We start from the raw sequence: 16694 nt of genomic DNA, 5'->3' as shown, positions 1-16694 counted from the left end.
CATGAAATTTCAGATTTGTTTATGTAATAAAGAATTGATTTTTGTGATGTTAAATTAGTTTTATTGGGAAATTCAAGTTAGGGTTTTAACCAGGCCCGACCCTAGGGGGTAGGCGGGGAGTGCGACCGCCTAGGGCCCAAGCCAAAAGGGGGGCCAAAAAAAAATTTACTTACTGCCGTAATAGATTGCTATATTTAGTGTACTGGGAAAGCTAAAAAGTCATGGAAAAGATCACGGGAAGACCACAAAAATATCACTTACTCCTTTCCAAATTCCAATGCTAAAATCACGGGAATTTTTTTTACCAGTCATCGTTCCCCTTCCTCTTCTGTTCTTCCTTCCAAATTTCAATCATCAATTTGGAAAATGGAATCAATTAATTTTCAACAGCTAAGTCATAATTCATAAATCGAATCATCAATTGATTCACTTTCTTCTCCAATTCCCTAGTTTCAATTTTCAAGCTCTCTAATTAAAACAACAATGGCAACTGATTTTTTTATCAAGATATATAGGGGAAATTATACATCAATCATCAATCCTTCTCCCCTCTTTTATTTTTGGTAGTGGTTTTTTCGACCTCAATTTATCTGCCTTTTTCTCTATTTTCGCGGCGGCGCGACGGCCGGCGACGCAGAGGTGGGGTGCGAGAAGGAGTGATGCATCAAGGGTAGACGGCAGCCGCCAGCCACGACACTGCGGGTTGCGGAAGATTCAATCAATAATCTAAAATCTAGGCTTGTTTCTTGTTTCCGCTTTTCCAGAATGCAGATTCAGCAATCAGGTATGAATTCATTTCCTTATTCTTTTTTAATTTTAGTTAATTAGTAATTATTTTAATTTCAGTTTTGATTCTTTTACTTTCAATTAATTAATTAATTAATTAATTTCAGATTTTCGATTCTTTTAATTTCAGTTTTAATCTAGAGATTCAAGCATTGAGGATTTGTGAATTATGATGTTTTATTTGCTGAATTTTAGTTAATATTATTCTAATTATTATTTTCAATTCTCATATTTTGTAACAGATTGAGAATCGTTGCCCAATTGGATTTTGGAGATTCAAGGAGGTGCTATTGTTCTTTGAATCTTTGATTTATTACTTGGTGTTTTATTTAATTTATTGAATATGTTATCTGGAAAGATATGTTGGAAAACATTGATGTGACGTGATCGTAAACGATTTTGCATCCCAAAATGCTCGAAGAAATCAATTTTTATGTTTTGATAAGTAGTGAATGAGCGAGAAAATATGTAATTGTCATTTTTGGGAGTAATCATTCGCAAAACTAAGTTTATTTATTATGTACTACTATGTTGATTGGAAAAAAAATTAGTCTTTTTTATTAGGGGGCCCTTTTTTTCAATTTCGCCTAGGGCCCTCAAATTCTCAGGACCGGCCCTGGTTTTAACCTAGAGCTAATGAGTCAATTAATTAGCATAATTAGGTGATTAATTTAATTATGATAATCAATTATATTTTCAGATTTATAAAAAGGTTTAAAGTGTTTATTTTTATTGATATTAAGGATGGAAAAAGTATGTTTTCATACTAGGGATTAGTTTTGCAAATTGAGACGATTATATTATTAAAGAACGATTGAATTCTAATTATTAACAAGGTTTTATATTTTATAAAGTTGCTGGAAATTTAATGAACATGGAAATAATTAAAGTTTCATTATTTTGATGATAGGAAGTGATTTCCAAGTAAGTGATCGTTTTGCAAAGTGGCCCCTACGCTTAGGTATCCAAGGTACGTACAGGGCGACCACATTATTTGTCAAGTGACATTACATGATTGTTATTGATGTGAATTTTATTATGTGAACTTGGTGGATTCATGTTTGTTTTGGTGAACGATCATGTGAACTATTATATTGGAATTATGGATTTGTTGATTGAACAAGCATGTTGGGACTATTGTGACTATGGATTTCATTGTCAATCATGTTGTTCAATATTTATGCATGTATGGTTTGTTTCACATGCAAGGGATGAATTATTTATTGTTATGCTATTGTACGGGATGTCTAGCATACTTTTGAGCCAATTATTCGTACCTCGTTGTATTATTTATTTTACCACATGTGAAAGGTTAGCTCACGTAAGCCACCGCACATGTAGGGTTCAGTTGGGAATATTTTATATGAAATGAATTAGGATTTGTCGTGCAAGGACACAACCCTCATGTTAATAGGCATGATGTGGAATCTCACCTTTTTGTGAGAAGGAACTTGGTATTAATTTCAATACGTCTTGATTTATTGATCACAAGTCCTAAAGGATTAAAATGAGATTGTTTGGGTTGTCGTTTATTTATTGTATGTATGTATGTGTGTTCGAGTCTCGAGGTCACCATTAATAAAATATTAATAAACGTAAAGTGCAACCAGAACAAGTTTCAAAACTCTTGGAACGTATATACCTTGAGTATGAACAATGGGGGGAGTCTTGCCGGAAAGCTCGTTCTCCTACTAATGATACAAGACGTTGTTTCATTTAACTTATGCGCTGGAATTCCGTCGGTATGGCCCGACACTCAGTATGGTCCGATATTTATTATTTATTATGGTGTTTGGTGGGCTCCCAACACCCTTCCTTTATGGAATAATCTTTTGGCCCGTTCGAAGCTTATTCTAATTAAATTGTGAGTCAAGAGTCGAGTCAAGAGTCGAGTCTTGTATTCATGGTTTACTTGTTATTTATTAAATGGCTTTTGCATGTTGATTAGTACTTTAGCGAGTGATGCATGTTTATAGTTTTATTTCACTATAGCCTTGTAAGTACTCTGCTTTTGCTGACTACGTGCTTTGTGTCTTTTGGTCATGGCCTTTGCCTTAATGACCCTATGATGATCCATCATTTGCACTTGCATTGTTGGGGAGTAGATTAATTTAGCAGGTTGGTAGATCAAAGTACGAACGAAATCATGTAGCTTGGGATGGTTGAGAGAGTTGCATTCTTTGTGCTTTGAAACTAATTTTAAATTATACTTATGTTTTGGGTTTATTGGATTTTAATACTTTGGTTTTTGGGCCGTTATGGTTCCAACTTGTAGGAGGCATCAATAATTATTATTTATGTTGGTTTGAAAGTTAGTTGACATTAATTTCCGCTGCGTAATTCTGGTACTAGCCTTAACCGTTATCACGGTAGCGGTAATACTTTAGTAATTCCTTTATTTTAAGTTGGAAAATGGTTTTATAAAAGCAAGAAATTATTAGGGTGTTACAAAGTGGTATACTAGAGCTTAGGTTCATTCCTTCTTTGTAGTAAGCAATACTACAACGTGGTAATCGGAGACTAATGCTTCTTTGTAGTAATTCATACTACAAAGTGGTATTTGCGGAACTTTAGGATTTTTAAATATTATTTTCCTAAAGTCAAAACGTATTATTTTTAGTACTCAATATTTTAAAGGTCAAATACCAATTATTTTGGGTCGTTTGAAATGAGTTGAAAAGTTTGGATTATTATTTAATTTAATTAAATTTTTCCGAAATTTTTATTTATTCGAAATTTTCGAATTAAATTCGAAATATTTTATTATTTTCGGATTTTCTTTTATTTAAATATCCGATTTTATTTTATTTATTTATTTATTCGAATTTTTTTCGATTTTTTTTAATTTTCGGATTTTCTTTTTATTATTAAATATCCGAAATTAATTAATTTATAATTCTTATTAATTTTCGATTTTAATAATTTCAACTAAGTTAGGAGTTATTTCTTAATTAATTTCGAAAATTAATATTACTTCCAAGTGAGGAATGGGTAGATTAAGAAGGACATATTAGTTTAAGTATGCATTTTATGTGATTATGTGTTTTATTAATTGCCATGTATATGTTTTGACCATGTTTTATCTTGCTTTGTGTGATTATTTGCATCATAATTCATGTTGAGCATATACTTGTGCATTGAAATTGTATGGCTCCACGAACTATTTATTGTATCCTTTTTGGGTTGGAATTTCTTTGGGAACGCGTTAGTAACACTTTTTAGTTGTGAATTTTCAGGATTTAAGATGCCACCTTCTAAGTTCTCAAGTCTAGGATATCTAGAGAAACTGGATAACGAGACTCCTCATATGTATGTTCAGAAGATTGTGTTTGCTTGCTACTACTTTGCTTCAACCAAGGATATGCCACATCTTAGGCAAAAGGATATGATGGCTAGTATGGTTATTCATTGCTTGCCCCATAATAACCCTTACATAGACCTTAAGAACAAGTTCAGTGACATGCACTATAATGATGGTACCCATAATTGGTACAAGTATGGGGCTGGAGATGGTAGGTGGAAGTATGATACTGAAGTTCTCACTACTATCTTAGAGGTTGCGGGGAATAGCTATGAGGATGGAAAATACTCTACGGGTTTAGGTATGGGCTATGGAGTAGAAGAAAGTGATGGTGAAGATGGCATGATTCATGATGAGCAAGCTAATGATGTTGAGGAGGATGATGATGATGTAGTTGAGATTGAAAATCCTAATCCTGTAGTTCCTGAACCAACAATTGAGATATCTAGTGGATCTGAGGATGAGCTTGAAGAGTACAATGTGGTTGATAGTGAGCCACAACAGGATGATGAGGCTATGGATGAAGATTTTGATGTGGAAGAAGAGTTGGATGATCCTAATGATCAAGACTTTACTCCAGAGCAATACAAAGAAAGGAATGATCGTCGTGATGACATTAGTCCTTAGAGAAATGTAATCCTTAGTTATTTATTTCGTTGAATAATAAAGTGGCAAAGCTACTATTTATGGTTATTAGTTCAACTATGGTTGGAGAAGTAAAAGTAATGTTATTGATGGATGTAAGACTTTATCATTGAAGTATTAATAAAAACATCGAATTTTCTTTTTGTTATCTCTTAAGTTCAATTTTCGATTATAAGTTTCGTGAGTATCGCAAAGGGATTAATTGTTATTTCTTCAATGAAATTTTATGTGGAAGGTGGTCAAATTAGCAACCATCTAAATAACATGCATCGAATATGTAACACCCTAATAATTACTTGCTTTTTATAAAATATTTTCCGACTTAAAACACAGGAATTACCAAGATATTACCGCCACCGTGATAACGGCTAAGGTTATTTACCGGAATTACGCAACGGGATTTAACTAACTTTCAAAGCATATTAAATAATTATAGTTAATGGTTATTAAAACAAGTTGGAACCACTGAGGCCCAAAACAAAAGTATTAAACCATTTAAAAATCCACTAACTATAAATAGTAGCAATAGTAGTAGTCATGACTAAATAAAAGTAGAGTTTATAAAAATACGAAAGATTAAACTCTCAACACGATTCCCATGATAACTTCTCCCGCAAGTTATCTCTACAAACCTGCTTTATTAAAAATCTACTCCCCAAGAACGCAAATGAAATGGTGGATCATCATAGGGTCATTAAGGCGAAGGCCATGACCAGAAGACATGAAGCACGAAGTCAGCAAAAGCTAAGTACGAACAAGCTAGAATAACATTCTATCCTAACATGCTTTTTTTTTTTGCTAAGCAAGAGAGAATAATGTTATTAAGCTCAAACCAAGATACAAGCTAAACTAGAACCAAGAGAGACAAACCAACTAGGTTGGACCATCTCACCAAGGAACTAGCACAAACAAACTAGCCAACAGGCATACACACACCACAATTACAACCTATAAAGCCAAAAACCAGTGGCTATCAGCCCTACTAACACTCTTAGGCAACACTGTCTGAATTCTAGCTTTTACTACTTGTTTCAAACTACTGATTGTACTATTGACAGAAGGGATAGTCTGCTCCCAATAACTAGTGTTTCTGCATCTCCAAATCAAGTACACAAGAGCCACAACAGCTGCAAAAACAACCTGTTTTCTGAACTTGGACCTTCTACTGTGACTGATGCTGCTGAAGATATGCTGCAACTTGTTTCCACACTGCAAACCCAACCACTTCTTCATTTATGTCAGACACATGTTACTATAGGTACACCCAAAGAATAAATAATCATGAATCTCATCCCCCTGACCACAAATCAGGCAAGTAGCAGAAGCACTAATCCCAATTTTTGCAAGCTTAGTTGTAGTCTGCAGTCTAGCCTGAATAGCAAGCCAAGCAATGAATCTATGTTTAGGAGTATTGAGCCTATTCCACACTAATTTGTCCCAGTGAACCTTAGGTTTATCAACTGATAACTTCTCATACACATGTTTCACAGAGTAGTGAGGCATATTACTAAACTCATTCTCAGAATATACTTGCTTCAGTATTTCTTTTACTTCACAAATTTTCTTCCAATACCAACTTGCATTATTGCCTGGCTGGTATCCCCACCATTCCCCATTCTTTAAGTACACAGAAGTCACCCATCGAACCCAAACATTATCTTGTTTGGTAGCTAAAGCCCACACATATTTACCCATGCTTGCAGTGTTCCAGAGAACAACATCTCTAAAACCTAGCCCACCTGTTTGCTTACTACTGCATGTATTATGCCAAGAAACATTGCTAGGTTTAGAGCTGTAAGCTAAACCACTCCATAAAAAGGCCCTGCAGATCTTAGTGATTTCCAACAACACACTCTTAGGCAAAATGTATATTTGTGCCCAATACATATGTAAGCTTAACAGGACTGAATTAATAAGCTGCATTCTAGCCACATAAGACAGATTCCTAGAACTCCACATCTTGATCCTAGCTGTCATCTTGTCAACTAACATTCCACACTGAGCAACAGAAATTTTCTTGGCACAAATGGGGACACCAAGATACCTAAAAGGCAACTGGCTTCTGGTAAAACCAGAAACATCAATGATTCTCTGAATGACATCATTACTCATACCATGGCAATAAATGGAGGATTTCTGTTGATTTGCCTTCAGACCAGAGGAAGCAGAGAACAACTTGAAAGCTTGCAAAATAAGATAAACAGATGGAAATTCACCTTTGCAGCAGAGAATAAGATCATCAGCAAAGCACAAATGTGTGAGTTTAAGCTCTTTGCATCTTGGATGATACTGAAATTGGTTCATATTACCCATTTTATGCAATATCCTTGACAAATACTCCATGCAAACCACAAAAAGGAGAGGAGAGATTGGATCTCCTTGTCTCAGTCCCCTCTTAGACTTGAAAAAGCCATGCATTGAACCATTAATCATGAGAGAAAACATTGGAGTAGTAACACACTCCATTACTACACTACTACAAAAATATCATTTAACAGCGTTAATTTAACAGCGCTTTTTACCCTTATGCCGTTAAAGATATCAAATATAATATATTACAGCGCTTATAATAAACGCGCTATCATAAATGCTCATATTACAGCGCTTACTCGATATGCCCTGTCATATTTGCAGATGTATAACAGCGCTCCAACAACCAACGCTGTCAAATAATATACGAAAAAAAACCTAACACACTCTCAAAACATAAAATAACCGCTTTTTCCTCCCTCGTTTCTTCCCTGCAAAACCCTTATACTGTCAATACTCTCAAATCTCAATCGATCACAACCGGAGTGGCGAAACCCACGGCGGAGATTTCCTTCACGCGGTGTTTCCCTTCGCCTGGCGGCGCTTCCCTTCTCACGGCAAGATTGAATAATCGAATTGGAAGGTATACTCCATAGAGTTCAATGAATTTTGCTAATTTATGTTTGGGTTGTTTTTAATTTTGCGTTTTAAGTGTGCGATTATAGTTAATTAATTTTCTTGAATTGGTTTTGTTGGGAAGGGGGTTTGAATTCAATTACGATTGTTTTAATTATGGGTTTTAGGTTTTGGTTTTCCTCACTCCCGTCGTTCTTCGCGAATGCCGTCGCATAATTTCCCAGGGCGAGGTCGTTTTCCCTCTCCTCCTTTTTATCTACATTGTTTCTTTGATTCGTTGATAAAAACTAGGGTTTGGGGTTTCAATTTGTTGGGCAAGGGTTTAAATTTTGAAGCCCGAATTTGTAATGAAAACTCTAATTCTAGTCATTTCTTCTTATTTCGTTGCACTAGTCTGAATATACTAATTGATATGCAAGGTTTTGCACATGAATTGTCCATTAGGTCGTTAGGGGTTAGGAATTGGGATAATTATATCCAAGTTAATTATGGAAGCTCATAAGTAAGTTCTCTTATCTATTCATAGTATTCACTTGTCCTGAAAATATCAGCACCACTCCATTAGTGCTCCATCCAAATTTCCAGTGTTGCATAATCAGTCAAAGTTTCTATTTATGTTTGTCTGGTACACTATTAAGTTCTCTTCATCCTTTCAATGCAGATTTTCTCATACTATTTTTCACAGAGGCTCTCTTCTACTGTGGTGTCGCAATTTTTCTTTTCCTTATTCACTCTCTGCGTAGCCCCGCTAAAAGTGTTCCTGTTGCCAGCAGTTGTGGAAAGCTAACCACTCAGATGGGGAGTCGTATATCTTCAGTTGCTATTTTGATGCTTAGACAGCTTAGTCTTATTATTCCAATGGTGACAATGGTTTTGTTTGGCCGTGGACTGGTCCTGCAGCATCAGCTTCTCTAGCTCCTTACTTGGTTGGTATTGTTGTACAGTTTGCATTCGAGCAGTATGTAAAATATACGAAATCACCTTCCTGGGCCGTCATTCTAGTTGTATTTCAGGTGAAGTACTCTAAAATGTTTCCTTTGATTAGTACAAAGTATTTAACTATAGACTAATATTCTTCCCTTAGCTTGCCTTTTTATACCTTTTGTGAGAAATATACTTGATTTGTGTTTGTAATGTATGTGAGCTTATTGATATTAGTTGCACCAGATTATGGTTCGTTTTCCAAAATTTTCCCTTGATTCATTTTTTGGGAATTGACGATTAGTGCTTTGACATGAAACATGTATATAGACTGCATCAACTAAATCGAGCCGCACAACTGGTAACTGCTCTATCTTTCACAGTTAGAGGAGCTGAGATTAATGCACACAACTTGGCCAATGGCTGCAGCTAAAGAACCTCCCCCAACTCTGGAAACAACAATGTCCTACTTACAAAAATATCTGAGTGAACGACCCAAATGAAGTACGAAGAATGAAACAACCAGTTTACATACAAAGAAAAGGGTTGCAAGAGCTACTTAGTACTCCATGTTTAGACGGATCAGGAAGTTAATTTAGTACATAGTAATTTGAGTTACTTAGTACTCCATGTTTAGACGGATCAGGAAGTTAACTTAGTTATGTTTTTCTAACAAGAGCCTTATAGGCTGGCTTTGCCATGTTGCAGAGGGACTAGTGAGATTCCCCCCCCCCCTACACCCACCCCTTATAGTTTCTTCTGTTAGCATAAAGAAGTTACTTTCTTTTTCAAGCTGGCAGTAGCTTCTTTATGCTGACACAAAAGACAACTATAACCCAATAGTAATCAGTGAAGAGGTTCAGATGCAATGGCAGTTCTGCCACAGCAACTATAACCCAAGCTTGCAGTAGCTTCTTCATTTTTCTCACTTATATATTGCACTGTGAAATTTAACAGAGTAGATTTACACTTTATCTCCCTCAGGCCTCAACAATGATGTTTTATGTTTGTATCGATATTCAAGTGTTGGTTTGGTTTTAAGGGTGAAAATGTGATACTTTCTTGTTGTAAGTGTAGGTGTGACTCATGTGGGTGGAGACATGTTCAAATTGATTCCTTCTGGTGATGCAATCTTCATGAAGGTACTTCCTCTTCATTGTTTGTTTAGTATACATCCTTACATATTTGCTGCCGTGATTTATAACCTCTTCTGCCTAACATTTAATTGATCAGTCTAAATGCATATAAAGATACGGTGATGCATCAGACCTAAAGGACGTAAAATTTAATGGAAAGAACTAAAAATGAACGTAACTAAGAGAAATGGAGCTTCAGTTAGTTAGAAGTTAGTTAGAAAAGTTTGCCTATAATTTACAGCCAGCTCTTATGTATATTTCCTGGTGAAATGCAGGCAGCTCTTGTTGTTTAGTTATGTTTTAAATCTGACTTAATTTTTTGTTTTGACAACGTAACAAACAACAAAAGGGCTAAAGTATTGCGGTTGTAGCTAGGCTATGGGCCTGAATTAATAAAGAACGACGCACTTTCCTACACAAAATATAATCAAAATTAAGAGTAACAGATCGTATGTCCTCTATTATTATGTGTATCTTCTAGGGTGCTTGTGTTGGATCATAAACGGAAGTGATGATATTGATGCAGTCTGTGATGATTTCTATATGCTTGCAAATAACTCAAAATGGACCTAGGTAACCCAAAAGAACCTCCAAAAGACTCTTTATTTATGTTTACAATTACAATAATAAATAATAACATATCTAACTTAATTTAGATAATCGACTGAAATTGACTGATCAAATATCGTTATATGGTAAGAAGAAGGCGTCTATGAGAAGAGTACCTGGTTTTCAGGTGGTTATCTAGAATTTAGTATCTTTTGCCTTTTTCTGTTCAACTCCTATGTTATCTACCTAGTGTTTCGTAATGTTGATTTTGATTTGTGTATAATTGACCCAGTTTTCCCCTGGTGACCCAAGCAAGTTCATGGTTACTATTGCTGATTCCCAGGTCCGGATACTGGGGTTAATGTAATATGTAAATATAAAGGTTGGTTACTCATCTCTGAGTTAATTCTGTTTGAGGCTTCTTCTGAGTCATCTTCACTTAATCAGTATTGAAAGTATAATAGTTGTTTGGTTGCATGTTACAAATCACATTTCCAGGAAGTTTTGCAAATTCAAATTCCCGAAAGTTGTTGAACATTATGCAGTTTTATTTGTACAAAGTTGCTCAGTGAATTTTATTTCTGTCCTAATTTCTGTTATGTTATTTTCTGTTATCAGGTCTTCGAAATGCAAGAAGTCAGATCTCTACATCATTTACATCAGATGGGAAACACATTATCTCAGCCAGTGAAGACTCTTCTGTTTATGTGTTGGAATCCAATAAATCAGACACATGTCATACAACAATTTCATCTCACTTCAGAAGCAAGAACTCATTGGGTGCGCTATGTTGTTCAACAAATGTATCGTAGATAGATTGCATTGAAGGAATCAAAAATATACTCCGTACAACTCTATTAATTAATGTGTTTTGCATAGTTTAATGTTGTGGTCTGATTTTAGAACATATTTATGTAATCAGTTATATTATAATGACAATTGCAAAAAAAAAATTATTGGAGGTTTGAAATTAATGTTTAACCACTATATTATTCACATGGTGTTATTATGAACCTGGTATAGTTTTGTGGTATCATAAAATGAAATATATGGCATAACCAAAAAAAATATTTTTAAAAATGATAAAAATCACTTTAACAGCGCTTCTAGGATATCCGCTATTACAAAATAATTTAAAAGTTGGCGGTTAAAGTTTTGACAGCATACCTTTAATAGCGCTTCTAATGTGCTGTAAAATAATAATTTGAATTATCCTAAAGGGACCTTTGACAGCGCTTCTAGCAAGCGCTGTTAAATGTGCCTTTTTCTTTTAACAGCGGAGCGATTAACAGCGCTCTTAGAAGCGCTGTTAAATGCAAAAACAAGCGCTGTTAAATGGTATTTCTGTAGTAGTGCTAGGTTAACAAACTGCTCAGGGAAGTCCAGATAAGTCAACATATCCTTTAGAAAGTTCCAATCAACAGTGTCATAGGCCTTTTGGAGATCAATCTTCATTAAACAGCTTGGCTTCACTCCTTTCCTCCCATAATGCCTAACAAGATCTTGGACAACCATGATATTATGAACAATATACCTCCCATGAACAAACCCCCCTTGATTCTCAAAGATCAAATCAGGAAGAATTTGTCTAAGTCTTGCACACAAAACTTTAGTAACACATTTGTACAGTGTGTTGCAGCATGAAATGGGTCTGAACTCACTTACATTTCTTGGACATTTGACCTTAGGAATCAAAGTAATTACAGTATGATTAAGCTCCTTGAGTAGCTTGCCATGCTGAAGTACATCTAATACAGCTGAAACAACATCATCCCCCACTATGGACCATGCATCTTTGTAAAAATAGGAACCAAAACCATCAGGACCTGGAGCCTTGACTCCTGGAATAGAAAACAAGGCAGCTTTAACTTCATCAGCAGTATATGGAGCATTGAGAATATCTTTGTGATGATTCTGACAGATAGGACCAGACTGAACTATCTGTTTAATAACATGTGTTCTATTATCATGAACACTTCCCAGAAGTTCTGTGTAATAATCCAAGAAAGCACCTGACACCTCATCAGGTTTATCCCTCCACACCCCATCCTTGTCAAAAATACTATACACTTGATTCTGCAGTCTTCTGCTTTTAATACTCTGATGAAACAATGAAGTGTTTTCATCCCCATTTTTAATCCACTCCACTTTAGCTTTTTGTTTCAGAAAGTCTAGATAGGCTTTATGAGTGGTTCTATACTCTTGAATTGCTTGCAGCTCCATATTTGCTAACTCCTTATCATGTGGATTCAGATGCATTGCCTCCTGAGCAGCAATCATGCCATGATGAGCTTTCAAATAAGCTGCCTGAATATCAGTGAACCCAACTCTATTCAGCTCCTTAAGAGAAGCTTTAACTTTCTTCAATTTGTTGGTCAAAACATACATTTTGCTGCCAAAACACTGGGAATTCCAAGCCATTTGTATAGTATCAAGAAAAATGGGGGAAGATTTCCACATAGTAAAATACTTGAATGGTTTCCTTCCTCCATCACTTCTAGGATAGACAGTGAGAAGTCCAGGAGAATGATCAAATTGCCCTTCAGGCAGAAAACAGACTTCAGCATTTGGATACTCATTCTGCCAAGCTTGATTGGCAAGAAATCTATCCAACTTTTAAAAAACTCTATCACTACCCTGTTGTTTGTTGTTCCAGGTAAAGAAATTGCCAACACTCTTTATATCTTCCATGCCACACACATGCATACAATTACTAATATCCACAATATCAGCTTGCCTTACAGGCATACCTATCTTCTCTTCCATATGCATAACACAGTTAAAATCACCACATAATATCCAAGGTCCTTGGACATTCAGCAATTGTAAATCTCTCCATAGCTCTTTCCTCATATGACTCTCATTGAAAGCATAGATAAAAGTACAATGAAAAGGGGTCATACCACTCACTGGACTGATATGACAATGAACAAACTGGCTAGAAGCAGCTGTTATGTTAACATTGAAACTTCCTAACTTCCAAGCAACAACAATTCTACCTCCACTGTGATAGCTAGCATTAGTAGTGAAGCACCAATTCTGAAAAATCTTCTGGTAAAGCTTGCCTAGATTAGGCAACTTCACCTTATGCAAAAGCCATATAAATAATCAACTTCACCTTATCCTAACATGCTTCACTCGACGAATAAATAATCCACATGCAAAAGCCATATAATAAACAAGTAAACATGGAGACAAGACTCGACACTTGACACGACTCTTGACTCACAGTTTAATAAAGAAGTAGCTTCGAACGGGTAAAATAAAGTATCCTCAAAAGGAAAGAAAAGGGTGATGGGAGCCAACCATACACCAAATAATAATAAGTCGGACTCCTACCGACAGTCGGGCCATACCGACGGAATTCCTATGCACAACGGCATAAAAAGAAGAATGAAACAACGTCTTGTATCATTGAAGGAGTACAAGTTTTCCGGCAAGACTCCCCCCATTGTTCATACTCAAGGTATATACGTTCCAAGAGTTTTGAAGCTCATTCGGGTTACACTTTACGTTAATTAGTATGTTATGTTCAAGGCGACTCAAGACTCTACACAAGACATAACATGCAAACAATTAAACAATTAAACAATTCAACAATGACACTTCATTTTTAATCCTTTAGGACTTATGATCAAACATAGACTCAAGTGAAATTACTCCCATTGTTCCTTCTCAAAACACTGTTTGAGATAACCCGACATTGCCTATTAACAAGCGAGGTGTGCCCTTAGCACGAATTATCCTTACTTCAATTCACATAGAATATATGTTGCTCATTGGCAATATTCGACTGGCTCAATAATTATGCTAGATATCCTGTACTATAGCATAACAATACTAACAACTTGCATGCGCAATACTCATACATGCAAATCAACTTGAACAACATGCTTGACATAATTCCATGATTATAAAAGTCTATAACATGATAGTTCAATAGAATCTATAAAGCATAATTCCATTCATAACATGCTCATTCACATAGATTCAACAATAATAATACATGCTCGTTCCCAAAATCAAACATGAATCCATAATAACATATTCATTCTCAATCATCAAACATATAAGTTCACATGATTCGCATTCAATACACTTCACAAAGTCCTCAAGGGATGGGTGGTCACCCTAGTCTTGTACGTACCTGGAATACCTAAGTACGGGGGCCACTGTACGAATCACGACTCACTAGAAATCAACTCCTATACACACAAAGGAGGAACTTAATTATTAATCATGTTTACTAAATTTCCAGCAACTATTTAAGAAACTAAAACCCTTGGGTTAATTAGAAATTAATCGTTATTCATCAATTTAATAGTCTCAAATAGTCAACTCAAGTCCTAGTATAAAAACATTGACTTTTTAGCTTTAAAATCATTAAAATCAACTCTTTAAAGCTTAATAACAAATCTGAAAATTTAAGTTGATTCCCATAATTTAAATCGTCATTAAATTATGTGAATCAATCTCTTGAACAATTGGAATTAAAATCCTAATAATAGGTTATCATAAAAACCATGTTTTGACCTTAAAAATTGACACTTTATTATTTCATTAAATCCGAAAATAATAATTTCAAACATTAAAATCAATCTCATAAATTTAAATACGACACTAATAAAATACGGTGTTCATAACCGTTCCCAGCAATTTAAATAATCCAAAATAATTAAATAATCAAATATTTTTAAAAACGGAATTAGGAAAAGTTAAAAAGTATACAGAGTTTGATTATCAACAACACCACACATACAACACGGGTGTGTTGCGTGTGGGGTAAGGAGAACTCGTCAAGGGCAGGGGCGAGCCAAGCTCGTGGCTTTCTTGTTGTAATCCCCCGTAAATTTATAAACGTTATTTATATATTTTAACGTATATTTAATATATTTAAATAAGAATTTATGAATTTTAGAAATAAATATATAATTAACGTATATTTATTTATTACATTTTTAATGTTTTTAATGATTTACGAAATCAAAAATAATTTTAGAATTTTAAGTTGAAAAGAATTTGAATTACGAAAGTCGATTGGAATTAGAAAACGATCCTATTCAGCTTTGGATTCGAATAATAAAAGCTAATCCTAATTCTAGCCCAACTTGGTAAACCCAAAACAAATAAGCCCATAATTTCCCTACCCTTGTTTCAACATTCACGTGAAAAACAAAACTCAGAAACCCTCCTCACCCTTTCTCCCTCACGTGAACCAGGAAACCCAAAATCTTGCTCCTCTCTTTGCTCAGCCACCACCAGCGGCGCACCACCACCACTGCTCGCGGATTGTCGTTCCCTTGCCACCGCCGGCGCTTTCCCATCGCCGGTAACTTCTCGCCCCTATTATTTTCGTTTTCTTCCCTTTGATTTTCTTCTCCTCCTAGCTCGTGGTTCTGTTGCAGCAACCACCGGCCATCTACCTACGAAACTCGCCGCAACGACCACCATCCTGTGTCGACGCCGACCAACCAACACCAATCTCCGCAACCCATCAACGCGCAAACAGTCTTCCCTTATTTGCTTGCTTCACCACCACCGTTGGTCAAAGAAGTCGCCGCCGCTGTTCCCTCTGCCGCCCAGCTTCCTCCGCCGCTCAACTTCCTCGCTGCCGCCGCCCCTGCCGCCGGCCAACTCTCTCTCTCTCTCACTTTTGGTTATTTCTTAAACCCTAAGTTATTTAAATCTTTTAATTAAGTTTATTAATTTGAATTTATGCTCTTGAATTTAAATTACGTTCTTGAATTTAAATTATATGTTTTTATGATTTAACTAGAATTTTCAGATTTACATATTATGTTTAATTAATGAATTTAATAACGTTTTAATAATTTAAATTGCGTTTCTTGAATTTAAATTATAAGCTTTATGATTTAATTGTGGATTTCAGAATTTTAGGTTTGCATAAATAAATTATTAATTTTCAGATTAGGTAATTGAAATGAAATAATGATTTTAATTATTAAAGTGTGAATTTTTAAGGTTTTTAATGATTTAAATCATAATAGAATGACTATATATTATTAAAGCTATTATTTTTATGATTTTAAGAACGTTGATTATGTTTTGTGGACGTTTGAAATTATTTTATATTGCTGGAAATTTTAAAAGGGATGTTTTATTGGAGTTTAGGACGATTTGGGATCCTTAGTTTAATAGTTATTTGCTTGGAGGATATTTAGTTAAATTTCGATATTTGGGATGGTTCGAAATATGTTTAGGGTCTATTTAGAGTACTTTAGTATTGCTGTAAATTGTTGGATATTGATTGGGAATTTTATTGGTTGTTTTTAGGCGGAGAATTCTTTGTAGGCGACTTTTGAATTCGTTAAAGCGGCCTATCAGTTTGTTTACACAAGGTACGTACATACCTGTGTGCTTGAAATGTGTGTGATTTGTTGAAACCATGTTGAAATTGTTGATGAACTTAGTTATGTTGAAAGTGCATGTTTAATATTGTTGGATGGACA

At 35.2% G+C, this 16694-nt stretch overlaps 2 protein-coding genes across 8 annotated transcripts; one reads left to right on the top strand and one right to left on the bottom strand.

The window, feature by feature from the left end:
* The first annotated feature begins 224 nt into the window (after positions 1-224).
* LOC110787712 (uncharacterized) lies at positions 225-11194 on the top strand. 7 transcript variants are annotated; one of them, XR_008921520.1, is made up of 6 exons: positions 225-784; positions 1029-1756; positions 8280-8631; positions 9617-9681; positions 10517-10606; positions 10843-11194. XR_008921520.1 is itself a non-coding variant. In XM_056829102.1 (5 exons), the coding sequence occupies exon 5, from the start codon at positions 4031-4033 to the stop codon at positions 4712-4714; it is 684 nt and encodes a 227-aa protein (XP_056685080.1). In that variant the 5' UTR covers positions 225-784; positions 1029-1070; positions 1697-1756; positions 2892-2904; positions 4023-4030; the 3' UTR covers positions 4715-4880. The 7 variants fall into 7 exon arrangements, 4 of the variants coding, with proteins under 4 accessions (XP_056685080.1, XP_056685079.1, XP_056685078.1 ...); XR_002533155.2 differs by lacking the exon at positions 8280-8631; XM_056829102.1 differs by lacking the exons at positions 8280-8631; positions 9617-9681; positions 10517-10606; positions 10843-11194 and adding exons at positions 2892-2904; positions 4023-4880 and having other exon boundaries at positions 1029-1070; positions 1697-1756.
* Positions 11195-11475: 281 nt separating this feature from the next.
* LOC110787739 (uncharacterized) lies at positions 11476-15548 on the bottom strand. The gene is made up of 3 exons (XM_021992383.2): positions 15435-15548; positions 12861-13308; positions 11476-12764 (listed from the first exon to the last, which is right to left on the bottom strand). Exons 1-3 carry the CDS (start codon positions 15546-15548, stop codon positions 11476-11478), a joined length of 1851 nt encoding a protein of 616 aa, XP_021848075.2.
* Positions 15549-16694: the final 1146 nt, after the last annotated feature.

Source organism: Spinacia oleracea, chromosome 5, assembly GCF_020520425.1.
Source record: "Spinacia oleracea cultivar Varoflay chromosome 5, BTI_SOV_V1, whole genome shotgun sequence".
Lineage (NCBI taxonomy): Eukaryota > Viridiplantae > Streptophyta > Magnoliopsida > Caryophyllales > Amaranthaceae > Spinacia > Spinacia oleracea.
Note: the sequence above shows the minus strand (reverse complement) of the source record. Positions and strands in the feature narration are given on the sequence as shown.

What these genes read in the sequence shown, in the direction of transcription:
- LOC110787712 (XM_056829099.1), top strand. Translation starts at nt 1,690, where the DNA reads ATGATAGGAAGTGATTTCCAAGTAAGTGATCGTTTTGCAAAGTGGCCC. An exon ending in CCTACGCTTAGGTATCCAAG is followed by an intron (nt 1,757 to 4,022) that starts GTACGTACAGGG and finishes GTGAATTTTCAG; the next exon opens with GATTTAAGATGCCACCTTCT.
- LOC110787739 (XM_021992383.2), bottom strand. Translation starts at nt 15,548, where the DNA reads ATGGGAAAGCGCCGGCGGTGGCAAGGGAACGACAATCCGCGAGCAGTG. An exon ending in TTTTGGGTTTCCTGGTTCAC is followed by an intron (nt 13,309 to 15,434) that starts GTGAGGGAGAAA and finishes CTTTTGCATAAG; the next exon opens with GTGAAGTTGCCTAATCTAGG. An exon ending in CTGGAACAACAAACAACAGG is followed by an intron (nt 12,765 to 12,860) that starts GTAGTGATAGAG and finishes TTCTGCCTGAAG; the next exon opens with GGCAATTTGATCATTCTCCT.